At 35.7% G+C, this 13,098-nt stretch overlaps 1 protein-coding gene across 1 annotated transcript; it reads right to left on the bottom strand.

The window, feature by feature from the left end:
• Nucleotides 1–1,061: 1,061 nt before the first annotated feature.
• On the bottom strand, nt 1,062–11,648 carry LOC130710396 (DExH-box ATP-dependent RNA helicase DExH3). Its single transcript, XM_057559644.1, has 19 exons — nt 11,271–11,648; nt 11,046–11,200; nt 10,879–10,966; nt 9,729–9,974; nt 9,097–9,192; nt 8,010–8,198; nt 7,753–7,912; nt 7,537–7,667; nt 6,914–7,087; nt 6,559–6,831; nt 5,802–5,996; nt 4,631–4,834; nt 4,435–4,504; nt 4,139–4,287; nt 3,039–3,344; nt 2,797–2,856; nt 2,523–2,675; nt 2,296–2,406; nt 1,062–2,137 (listed from the first exon to the last, which is right to left on the bottom strand). The coding sequence occupies exons 1-19, from the start codon at nt 11,577–11,579 to the stop codon at nt 1,670–1,672; spliced, it is 3,537 nt and encodes a 1,178-aa protein (XP_057415627.1). The 5' UTR covers nt 11,580–11,648; the 3' UTR covers nt 1,062–1,669.
• Nucleotides 11,649–13,098: the final 1,450 nt, after the last annotated feature.

The raw sequence follows: 13,098 nt of genomic DNA, 5'->3' as shown, positions 1-13,098 counted from the left end.
TGTTAAAGCAATGTGTATTGGTCACTGAGAATTCACAATCAATTGCTTTGCGGTTAAAAAATTAGCATTCATATCTTATTTTCTTGAGAAAAACAGATGTTGATTTTGTACCTACATGAACAAGGCTTCTGCATCTTTGAGTCATAATAATTAAAATACAACCAGCTATTAGTACAAGTCTCTGGATGGATCTAAATTAATTATCATGAATTAAGCAAGCAGATTTGAAGGGCAAATCTGTCGGTTGACAAATTTTTAATGAAAGAATTTTGGACTTTAAAGAAAATTAATATGTTATAATAAGGGTAATATAGGAATAATAAAGTTATAACTTATTATGTTCCGTTCGTTATCCAAACAGTAGAGTGGTAACTTTGTTCCGTTTCATCACAAAATATCCAAACAGGAGAATGAGATTTTTGCTCCATTCCGTTCCGCTTCATTCCATTCCATTATATTTCGTTCCGTTCCGCTCCATTATGTATCATCAATCCAAACATAGCCGAAAGCTCCGATCATTTCCTTGTCTCCTCTCTCTCCCTCAGATTCCTCTAAATATTTCTTTAATTTCACTCACAAGTAATTAATTATGTATAATTTGGTCCGGGACCTGAATTCATTTCCTTGTGTCTTTGATATTTAGTCTAAAACAATTGCATACCCTTTGACTTTGTGATGAAATTGTTCCTTATAATTTGATCACGGCTTTGTTGCATTTTCACTAAACTTCACCTTCATATGATCCTTTCAAATGGAAATTCTCTGCAAACTTTTGAGATGATTATCATCACACATTTACCATTATCCTCTGTGTCATTTCCAACGTTGAGGTTAGGTCGGTTATACAATGTTCGGATTCAATTTTAGTGCTCGTTTGGGAATTAATTCCTGAAGGAATTGTTTTTTGTAAGACTGATTTTGTTATAAAGGAGTTGAAAGTTTTGGTCAAAGCTATACTATGTCTTCTCGGTCTTGTTTGGGAGGTGTCATTCTAGTAAAAAAACGAGCAAGCTGTAATACATGAAATCAAAACCATGTAAAAAATAAAAACAACAAAAGAATGACTCATGAAGAATTAAAACATTGCTGGATATTCGCAATTTATTTTACAGTGGAATGTGAACAAAATGGCGGAAACTATAGTGGAGTTGATGGTTAGAGGTTATTAAAATTATACAATTTAAATCAATTTTTCTTGTTTTTCTATTCAAATGCAGAACTTGGATAAATCAAAATTGATATGCCTTTTCGTTGAATTCTCTCCTAGAGCTTACAGTATCAGCATGAAAATAATTCATCTCAGGTGTAACAAGCCTCATAATGCTCTCCTATAGCTTATTATCAGCATCAAAATTTTAGCTGCTAGCTCCTCTGTTTTCATGAATTCTTTTGCAAGTACAGTAGCTAATCTCTGCTCAGGGATGAATTAGCCAAAAGCAACTGTAAAAATACACACTTGAATTGCCCCGTATTTAGGAAGACTCTGGATGCAATCACCCTTTTACAAATACAAGGGCTCAGATCTGCACCTGACAGATTCAAGATCCCTAATAGCTCTGTACAGAAGTTATGATTGGAAAAGATCCTTGAATCCATTGCACCATAGCCTTCACCTTAGACAAGTTCCTCCTCTTCAATATACCACCCTATCAACAGATCTATCCAAAACTCAACTCCATTTAGCATCACTAAACGGTCTTTTTCTACTTTTCTTGCTGCTCTTTTTCAGTAGAACAGATGCATGGTCAATACCACCAGAAGAATGGGTATCCCCTTTTAACCATAGAATAGCCTCGGAAGCAGCAGATTTTTCTGCCAGTTTTTTGCTATTGCATGGCTGACCAACAAAGTCCAAGCCGTTGAATATGACAGTAGAACGGAATTGGTTGTTTTTTAGTTGCTTCGTCTTGTAAGTTGGCGGTTCATGTCCAGCCCTGGTAAGGAATGTTTGAAGCTGATTTTTATAATTATCACCCTCAGCTCCATCACCACTTTTGTATTTCAGTGCCTTATTTGACTGTGATGGGGCCTGGCGACCAAAGACAAATCTGCCATCACAATGGTCCTCTGATACCAACAATCTTAAAGCTGAAAGAAGCTTGTCATGTGATTGTATATTCAACATGGGATCCAGAAGCTGGCATAACGAGCAGAGAATAAGTAAATATTTTAAGAACTCAAAGGGGGAGACTGAAAATTAGTAGAAGAATGTGGCTACACAAATGAATAATTCACAGAAGAATTTGATAGGTATCTAACTCTATTACTCTATTATGATCGGAAAATTGAACTTACTTTTTTCTGTATAAGTTCGTCCATTTCCCTCTTCAGAGTTAAGTAAGTCTTGGCTAATTCTGGTTTCATGAAAAACTCCAAATACCCTCCCAACATTTTCAGGTGACCATCCTGTCAAAAGAATTGCATTTTCACCACATGTTGCAGCACAATAAATAGTCCAAAGGAAACACCTGGCACATACAAAAAGAACAACTGATACAGAGAGAAATAAAGAAGGAACTTACTAATCCGCCTCTGGATATATTCCCACCAAATAAGAGCAGCATGGAATCAGATATACCAGTTGAATCCCTAAGGAATACTGAATTCACTTTCACCTTTTCATTAAACACTAACCATGGGTATGGAATTTTGGATACACGGCCATTTACAGAGTTCTGCATGATGCAGTACCAAACTTCAGAACTTTGATGGATGATATTTTCCCCCAACTAAAAATGTCATCAAAATAAACAAATTGATGGATGGAAACATCAGGTATTTGAAGGAAAAACTTACACCATACAGAAGAACCTGACCATCCTCCATTGTTTTCAGTGATATTGACTTATCTTTGTTCTGCATAACACAAGTTGTACAATAAAAAAAATTACATCAGAAAATTGCAACTAATTTATAAATAAACACTACAGTATTCTCTCCATATCTTAATAATATTATACGTATTGAAAAAATATTGACAAGTGAAAACTAAAAATTGAAGTGCTACACAAATGGAAAGGACAAGTAGAGTGGATTACCACAACAGAGGATACTCCAGGATACAAACCCGCACAGATAACTGCTCGGACTAGATGATCCTCACGACTCCATGTATTGTGGGTTTCAGAATTGTTATCAACCAGACCAATATCTTTGAGCAAGTAAAAAAATTGCTTTCGAAGAGAGTCAATTGCTTTAAGTGTTTGAGAAGAAAGAAAATTTCGCCAACAATACTCATAACCAGTTTTCCGTGCTTCAGCATCCTTCCAACCCTCATAAGCTCGGATAAGTGCAAGATGATCACTATAGTCAGCAGCAAATTGGGCCTTAGCAGAGTCTGCAAGCTGCATAAAACATACAGTCAACAATTAGGCACACTTAGATACAAAAACATTCATGTCAAGGTATCAAAATCTCTATGACCATATGGTTTAAAATTTGACCCTTGTTGCCCTTATTTTTCTCAATAAAAATTAAACTTCAGTACAAGGTAAAGTGGACTCCTGTATACACTTCTAGTCCAAAATACACTTTTATGTGGGAGCAGGTTGTTAGATATAAAATCATGTCTTTACCTAACAACTTAAGCTTGTGTGATATGTTCATTTTCATGACAAATACAATGCCAGGTCCTCTCTCCCTCCCTAACACACATACATAGCAATATTTTTTAGGTCTTAACCAAGGTACCCCCAGTCGTGAGACTAATCTCTAACCCCACGGTCAGCGCACTAAATGGTACTAGCCTATGAGTTTTTTACTTACATAGCAATATAGATTACGATAAAAGTGATCCAAGCTAATAATGAATGACAGGATAACATTTTTAACATAAAAAATAAACCAAAATAAGTATATAAGTACCCTAAAAAACATAATATGAAGCCATATTTACTTGATGGCATCAACCTAATCAACCAGTGCAAAGTGCATGCTTGATAGGTCCAACATAATAAACAGAGCAGCATGAGTCCATGAACTTCCTATATGTTACTTCAAATAATAATGCTCTTGAAAACAACTGGTCTCACGTGACTGATAACATCAAAACTAAGAAAATCAACTACTCTTTCTATCAAGAGGAACATCAAATGTCCGTGGTGGAGGGGGGGGGGCAGTAGTCATAACAATAACTTACATCTTTCTTATCAGCTGGCATTACAAATGGATCTCTCACACTAAGCCCAGCGACAACAGTCAATATGGGATCCAAACAGTTGAAGATAGCTCCCAAAATGAGCATCTTGCCAAGTTTGGGTTCTACAGGAAGCATCGACAACTTGTGCCCTGAAAATTATAAATTCAAATCTCAGTCGTGGCTCTCTGAAATAAATCAAAATAATGCATTGAAAAGGCTTGTAGAAACCAATGACAGGAGAAAATTCTTTTAATGGAAAAATGGCAGGAGAAGCTAAAGTACACTTTGTTTCTTACCTAGAACTGTCAAATTTTCATTCTCATCTAAGGCTCCAATAGTCTTCAAATATTCAATAGCATTTTGAACCTGCAGAATGAAATTTGTTGACAACATAAATTTCTTAAAATAAACACATACGATTCACATAAATAAATTCATATAACAGCCATCATATTTGAGTGCAAGTAACAAATATATGTGCAATGATTTTACCGAGAGAGGCTCTGGCTGCTGCAAAGCTCTGGATAAAAACTCAGAGATGCTTCCAAGTTGTAGAGTTTTAATTTGCAGACATAAGGACTGCAAAGGTGTTCTTAAAAGCTCTGGCAATTGATAATCAGCAAAAGCATCATAAACACATTTGGGATAAAGATGGTAGCATTCTCCGGGTTGAACACGACCAGCCCTTCCTCTTCTCTATAGAAAAGAAACAAAAACTTTTTAAGGAATCAGACAATCCATATATTTAACACAAATAAATGGTATGGGAAAGAAAACATAAGCTGTACAATGGACAATGGAGTCACATATGGTAGCTTTACTACTAAAAAACTGGAGGTCAACTTGATAGCACAATTTCTTGTGAGCAGCTGTTTAATAGTCCAACTTCACAGATTCAACAAACGCACGAGGGATGAACATCTATTTCCTATTGACACATTACTTCAATCTAATATTGAACAAAACGTCTTCAAAATACTGAATAGGCTACATTAATATTATTTATGACTTTGAACATCTTCTGACATCTGAAGTATATATGCATATATGGTAAAGAAAAACAACATACCTTGTGTACACAAAGAATGTTCACTTCACCTTACGTTATTATTAGGGTACACTGTATGAGTGTGTATAGAGTTACACTTTAGTAGTTGCTAACTGTACTAACAGTCAGCACTAGGGTTGTTATGATGAGTTGGCAATTCAGTTAGGCTAGGCGGTTATGCTTAGCTGTCAAACTGAATCAGTTAGAGTGTTTGTTAAGCTTGTTGAGCAAGCTATAGAGTTCTATATAAGTTGTAATCAAACACTTGTATCATTAGCTTTTCAATAATCAATGAGAAACACTTTTCACGGTTCTGAGTTTCTCTAACAGTTATTAACTCAATCACATAAGCTCAGGTTCTAGATATGGGTAAATGTTTTTACCCTTAATATGAAATTTATATTAAAATTGAAACATTAACACCCAAGTCTAATCCCATTTGGTTCCATCAAAAACATACATTCCAGTATAATATTTGAAGTTTTCAAACAGCTGGTCCTGAGGTTTTCTTAGATCTTCTAACCCTAGTCATAGATTGTCTTTCATTTGAAAAGAAATAGAAAAATTAATTCTCATATAATGCAATCCAAAAAACTAAGTAGAACACTCAAATACCTGTCGCGAAGCAGCTTTTGAGATCCAAGACGGAAGCAAACAAGGAGTGTTATTTATTGCATCATATGATGTCTCTTTTGCTTTTCCACAATCTACCACAAAGACAACATCATTGATGGTAATACTAGTCTCTGCCATGTTAGTAGCAAGAACAATTTTCCTCACCCCTCCTTCTGGATTTTCAAATATCAACTTCTGCAGAAGAAAAGGCAAAACAGGAATCCAAACAGTTCATTGCAGAATATATTGAATGCATAAATTTGACTAGAAATATAAGGTGAAATTTAGAAGTGATTTATTCAGCTAGAGTATAAAAATTTAGTTGCTTCAATATAAGAAGTGTTAAGGTCCTATATTGACTAGAGATATGGCTAAAGAAGTCAGGGTAGGCCCAACCAAATTCTCAAGAAAAAGAAAAACTCTGTCCTCCCCAGTAAAAGAAGGCGTTAGAAAGCAAGATGCTGAAATAGTCAATTACTGCTGCAAAGTGCAAATTCATGCTTGACAAGACTTTCTAAAATTTTGTTTTCAAGTTTGATATTAAAATCTCTCTCCTTTTATCAAACGAATAGATAACATGCTCCCAAAAACCAATAATACAGTACCCAATTTTAATAAATTGTACTTAACTTTGAATAAACTTAAGAGAGTCATTATGTCCAAAATTCTAAGACAGATTTAGCTATTAAATATCCATTGAATTGTAACCTAGATAGCAACAAGAACTATCTACAGTGTTTTCTTTTCAGCTTATCACCTGCTCAGCACTGGCCATAGAACCATGGCATGCAAGAAGTAATACTCGGCTCTGATCACCCAGCAAAGGATGAGCTTGGAGCTGATCCTTTAAAGTGTTTATATCATCCCAACCAGTCATAAATACCAGAATAGCACCTGGCCTTTCATTCTTAACAATGTGGCAAAGCACGTGTTCAATAAGGTTAAAACCAATTGAGTCAGGACACCAGCAAGACAATGACTCTCGAGTGCGTAGGCTATATCCCTTAATGTCTGCAACCTTTAATGCATCCTGTGCAAATCATAGAGAGGTTAGTAGAATAGCAAAAAACACCTTTAAAAAAAAGCAAAGCCTTCCCACTCAACTTGTATACCTCAACAGTAGAAGCAATCTGGCTCTTTTTATTTCTGAAAGCTTGAGCTTGTTTCTGCATTTTCCATGTCTTTTCTTGACCATAGTCATCAATTTGATTATTAGGAGTCAACCGATATCCAGTCCTTTCCAGAACATCTTCAAGAAAATGCGCTCGAACTGGAAATGTAAAACCCTAGAAGTTCCACAGGTCCCCAAAAATCAAAAGTAAAATAAGTCATCATGTCTTTCACTGTTTCACATAATCTGCAAGCTTATCTATACTCATCCCAAAAGAACAAAACGTGCAATTTCCACCCAGATATTGCAAAAAATAAGCTGTTAGTTTACAATCCTTCAAAAAGTTAATATGCCAAAAAATCCACCCAGAGCTTTTCCTTCAACAACTAAGTGGATGAACTGCTAAACTACACAGTTATACTAAGAATCTTATACAACCAAAATCAAGAGATAAAAATCATCATGTCCATAAAAACAGAATATCACTGGTCATTGGCAAGTTCATGAATACATCACATCAGAACAAATATTATGGCTATTCAAATACAATGGTATAATAAGATAAATTTGGATGGCACTTGTTGAAGTTTAACAGATTTACAGAAATGAGTATCCTGAGCTTACAGGTATATGCATAGTTGGTGCACCATCAAAGTAGGAAGAAAAAAGCTCAGCATTTAAGGTTGCACTCATCAAAATTAACCTCAAATCAGGACGACGAGGGAGAAGTTCCTTCAGGACAATGAGAAGAAAATCTAACAAAAGTGAACAAATGGTAAGATGATACTGTCATATTGAATAGAACCAAACAACATTGGAATATAACAATTATGTAGCTACCTTCATTCATTCCACGTTCATGAATTTCATCAACAATAACATGAGTTACACCTTTTAAGTTCCTATCCACAAGTAGCCTCCGCAATAATACACCAGTGGTACAAAAAAGAAGACGAGTATCCCTCCCTTTCATACCCTCCAAACGAACTTTGTAGCCAACCTATCAGAAGAAAAACATACAGGGGTTTTAAGTTAATCATATGCATCTGAGTAGAAGTAATTCAAGCATCAGCAAGCTCAAAAGGCCATAAACTAACAGATTCTCCCAATTTATCCCCTCGCTCTGCTGCAACTCTTTCAGAAACAGACATAGCAGATATTCTTCTGGGCTGAGTGCAAATTATATTACATGCAGCTCCACGTGCAGCTTCAATCTCAGTTTCTAATATGTATTGAGGAAGTTGTGTGGTCTTACCACAACCAGTTTCACCTGAGACAACAACAACCTGCAAATTTTCATTTACCAATTAATATAAATTATCATTAAGCATGAGCAGATTAGAATTCAAAGTTTCTGTAATAGACCTGCAAAGAAAATGTTAACATTTACATTTTCTCAGAAACAGTAGGTTGATCAATTTGATAGTTAGCTTTCGGCTGCTAGAAATACAAAATGTAAAAAATGTAGTTTATAGGATTCTAATCTTCAAAACTTTACTAAAGCATAATGCAGTTTTGGTTATTTAATCTATAACCAATGACAGAAGTTGTTGCATTTGTTTGATAAAACTGTGTATGACTGTATTCCAGTGTCTATATCTCTCTATGCATGTCCCTTTATTCCTCCCTCGCCCTAATCTTTTACATGCCTACCAGACGTAATATGCAATCCAGTTCATCCCATGCAAAAGCTTCACATATTTCAATATGTAATACAGCAATGACGTATTATGAAAATTAGGGCAAGATTAGGTTCTATTTCCATTTCCCATTTTCAGTTTTAGTTACAGAAGTAACAGTTTTCACTTTGTTTTGTTTTCAAAGTTTTGTGCAGAAAAAGTGAAAGCAAATTTTGAAAACACAAAACAAAGTGAAAACAAGACGGCATTATTGTACTTAAATATGAAAATAGGAAATGGAAATAGAAAATGTTTTATGAAACCAAACAGGTTCTAAAATTTTGTAGCTGAGGCATAACCAATGTTCGTTGTGCATAGAAAATAATGTTTCATATAAATATTATTATTCTGATTAATCCAAGACCAACATCATCTTCCAAGGTTCATACATAGGCATCATATTCTAAAGCTTTTCTATCTTGGTTTTCTTTTGTAAAGGAAAAATTACATTGAAGGCAAGTAATAAATAACCAATCACAAAGAGCACCATTTAATTCTATTTCACCTGATTCTCTGAAACGACTTTCAGAAATGCATCCTTCGCTTTGAATGCAGGAAGACTTTTACGAAGTTCAAGCATCTTTTGCCCTTCAGGACACTCCTATGGATAAACCAGTATGTGTTATAACATTTTGGAAGGCTAACACAATAACAGAGGAGATTCAAGTATAGAAAATTTCACATTGAAAAGATCAATAATGTCACAGCTGACAACATGATCTATCAAAAGGTCTGAAACCACAACATGAATTATAGTATGCATACAGAATACTAAATTATGGTTCGTTAATCTGCAAGTTGGAAATATTACAATGAAATATCCATATTACCCAAAAATAATTTAACATATCACTAGCTTTGTATCCACTAAAAATGTATTGTCAAGTTAAAAGATATTAACTCTTACGAGAATAATACAGGTCAAGGATGAACCCTATGTCCATTTGTAAAAATATTTAAAATGCTAGATGTATGCACTAAAAAACATGGCTGCACTATAAAAAATTTACAATTCACAGTTTGCTTAAATTCACACCCCCACTGAATGTGAGTTAGGCCAAACTACTGAAATGCCAACTGAGACAATAATGGCAAATCAGGTGCATTTAAGAGTTCAGACTGGGAAAGACAATAAACCTGCCAATCTTGTTGTTGTTGACGCAGTTGCAAACTTCTTCGTTGAAGGATTTTCTCCTTGACAACACTATTATGGGTCATGGGCTCCGGCTGCTCATAAACTCCATCATTGGCAGGAATGCCTCTAGCATCACTTGATGTACGCAATGAATCATCCAAAGCACCTATTCTTTTTGTAGCCTTATGTGAAAGATGGGTAAGGAGATGAGCGTCTACTTCTCTATGAACAGTAAACGGCAAGGTTACCTGTAAGAGCATGGAAAAGCAGTCAATCAGAACACATGCGAGAGAAGGAAGAGAATTTACGAAAATCGCATTTTTATAGAATTAAAATCATAAAGTGGCTGTTGTCAGTTACTCTGTTAATAACTCCTAGCACTGTTTGGTGCTTCAAATTGTGCCCAAAATTTTACATTGGAATTGCAATTGATATTGGGACACTGCTTTCTTAATTTCCTGTTTGTTATCCATTTAGACTTTCCTGACTCCTTATCTCAATTACAAGGAACTAAAATAAACGCTTTCCAATTCTGATGTCCAAACCCATACCCTAAAATCCAAAGTCTTGGGAGTTGAGAGATATTGACTTTGCATCCTAAACTTTGCACTTGTGACTTATCACCTACATTAAAGAAAACAGCCTAGCCACTTAAAGATCAATAATCAATACTATGAAAACCTTTCTAGCCAAGCATCTCAACTTCGATTTGCATCGCTGTTATCATTTCCATAGCCACGGTCACCTACCCAACCTCTACTCTCATCAACCATCACTGTCAACAACTACAACAGACTGACAGAGTCTCCTTCACTGGAATCACTGATGACATTGTCATTGATGGTTTGTTGCTACGTAACATATGCTAATACAAGCGTCAATATTATAAAGTACAAAATAATGTATTATTTCAATTTAATTACAAAAACTGGCAAACATACTTTAGAAGTCTTCATGGTATAACTTTCTTTTTGATTGGATGTGTAATTAAAGAAAATTAACCTTTTAAGATTCTGAAGTAATTCCATTTCTAGGCTTGCAACTACAATGGTAATCCTAAAGACTTAAGCTCAAGTCCAATCATGTTGGCGCTGGTGTAAGGTATGGTTTCCTTTCATTAATTGAGAAAAATGTTTGATGCAAAGCAATTACCTCTCTCTGTGGACGCTTATCATCCAAATCAGGGCGGTAATTGGGCAAAGGTGACTTGCTAAAAACAAGGACTCTCGCATACTGTCGGCTGCCAATTGAAAAGTTGAACAATACAAGAGAAAAAACAAACAAATATATGTGAATTGAGAAGACGGGTAGCAACTAACCTGTATAAACCCATCCTGGTAGCTAAAGGTGAAAGCTGGTCGAAATCACGGCGGTCCTTCTTCTCCCTGGAGACAACTTCGTGGTCGTCTTTATTGCGAAGAAGCATGGTGAGCTTCCACCTCCACTCATCAATGTTTTCGAGGGTTGATTCGCCCTAATAATAAGTCATAATCAACACTCACACTAGTCAATTGTAGAGATAGATGAAACTGAGCTGAACTAACCAATTGTTTTTGCTGAGAAGGAGCCAATTCGACATCGGAATCCTCATCACTGGACTCGTCCTGGTAGGCAAAACGCCCGTAAGTGGAGCTCTGCTGGTGCCAGAAGGGTAGAGCTACAGTGCTTCTCCTGAGGCTCGCAGCAGTACGAGTGTGGCGGAGGGCGGCGGAGCAGGAGGAAACGCGGAGGCGGAGGGTTACGGTGGAGGTGGGAAGAGAAGAAAGTCTGCGCCTGGCGGTTAGGAAAGGAGTTGTGGCGGTTCGGAATCGGATGTAGCGGTTGAATATAGCCATTGGCATTGGCATTGGCATGGTGTGAGTCTGAGTCTGATGATGAGATGATGGTGAACTGCACTGGCCAAGCAGTTTTGCATCCCTAACTCCTCCCCTCTTTATATTTTCTCTCCTTTTTATTCATTATTTATATTTATTATATAAAATCAATTTTTCTTTTCTTCTTTTCTGGACAGTTTTGCAATCTAAGCTTAGGTTGGAAAGTTTACAGCAAAATTGAGATGAAATGAAATTTTAATTTTAAATATTTAAATTTTTTTATTTTGAAGTAATATTTCTCGGTCCCACCTTTTTACCACAAAATAGAAAAGAGAACTGCTTTGTGACAAACCCTTGCTCAACCTGGTTTATCTTGGGTGGCTGTCGTGTCGCCCCTGTGCACGGCGGCAACCCCGCTCTGTTCTTGTCTTTCTGTTTTAGACTCATGTTGTCCATGTTCTTATAGCTTTTTGAAGTCCGGCGACTTTGTATGCGATGGTTGCCTTTCGAATTGGCCCCTTGTATTCCAATAAAGCGGTGGTGGTGTCCCTTGTTGTTCCTTCTTCCTTTCACGACAGAAGATCTCCGGATCTAACAGTACTCTTCTTCTCAACGATGACAGATCTCTTGAGATCAGGGTCTTTCCGTCCTTCATTGGTGGGTTGTAATGGCTTCATCGTGCCTTCGTCGATCTTGGAGGTGGTGCGTCTAGTGAAGGCGTAAATGTTATTACTTTTATATTTTTTATTGTTTAATTATTTTTATTGGGAAATATCTCTCATGCTTGTTTTTTTTTTTCTTTTTTCGTTTGTTCCATATAGGAGTAGAAATTTTGCTTAAATAAGCTCAGTTTGTTTAAAAAATTCAAGGTCTAAGCTTGGTCTATTACCTGACATAAGCTTTTAATTTCTTTAGAACTGAGCGTAATCTATTTGAAAGTTTGGCCTGATCTAGTGGCAAAACTACCTTGGAGTTGAGATAAAGGAGATAGATCGTGCCCCTAAGGTTATAGAAAAACTCTCAAACTTGCTCAATATTTCATTTAAGTAATATTTTATTTTTAATAGGATAATATCTATTTAATCATTCTTGCTCAATTAAAAAAAACATACTTTTTTTTTTCTGAAATGAAATAAAAAACCATACTTACTCTCTTAGAACGTATTGAGCATAAAAAATAATTTTTTTTTCTCTCATTCATTAATTAATTTAATTGGAGTATTGAATTAGCATGTTAATAATGCTACGAACTAAGAACTCATGGTTGAAGTAAAATCTGCACAGAGTTGCTTAAGTATATGTGGCAGTACGAGTCCACATGAACAGGGCTAAAAACTAAAAACTAAGAATCTAGCATTAGAGATGCTCTAAAGGCAACTAATTTTGAGGTTTAATAAAATGTTTTATTGTTCCTATCTATTTTGAGTAATGTTTAATACACACCTCTCTTTTGAGGTGGAGAGGTGGAATGATGAGAGAGATAGGAAGAAAAGAAAAAGTAAGCGAGAGAAAATATGAGATGTGATAGATGATAAGATGAGAAAGATAGAAATAAAAA

The sequence above is a fragment of the Lotus japonicus genome, chromosome 4, assembly GCF_012489685.1.
Source record: "Lotus japonicus ecotype B-129 chromosome 4, LjGifu_v1.2".
NCBI classification, from domain to species: Eukaryota; Viridiplantae; Streptophyta; class Magnoliopsida; order Fabales; family Fabaceae; genus Lotus; species Lotus japonicus.
The sequence above is the reverse complement of the archived record's forward strand: the minus strand, read 5'-3'. Positions and strand labels throughout refer to the sequence as shown.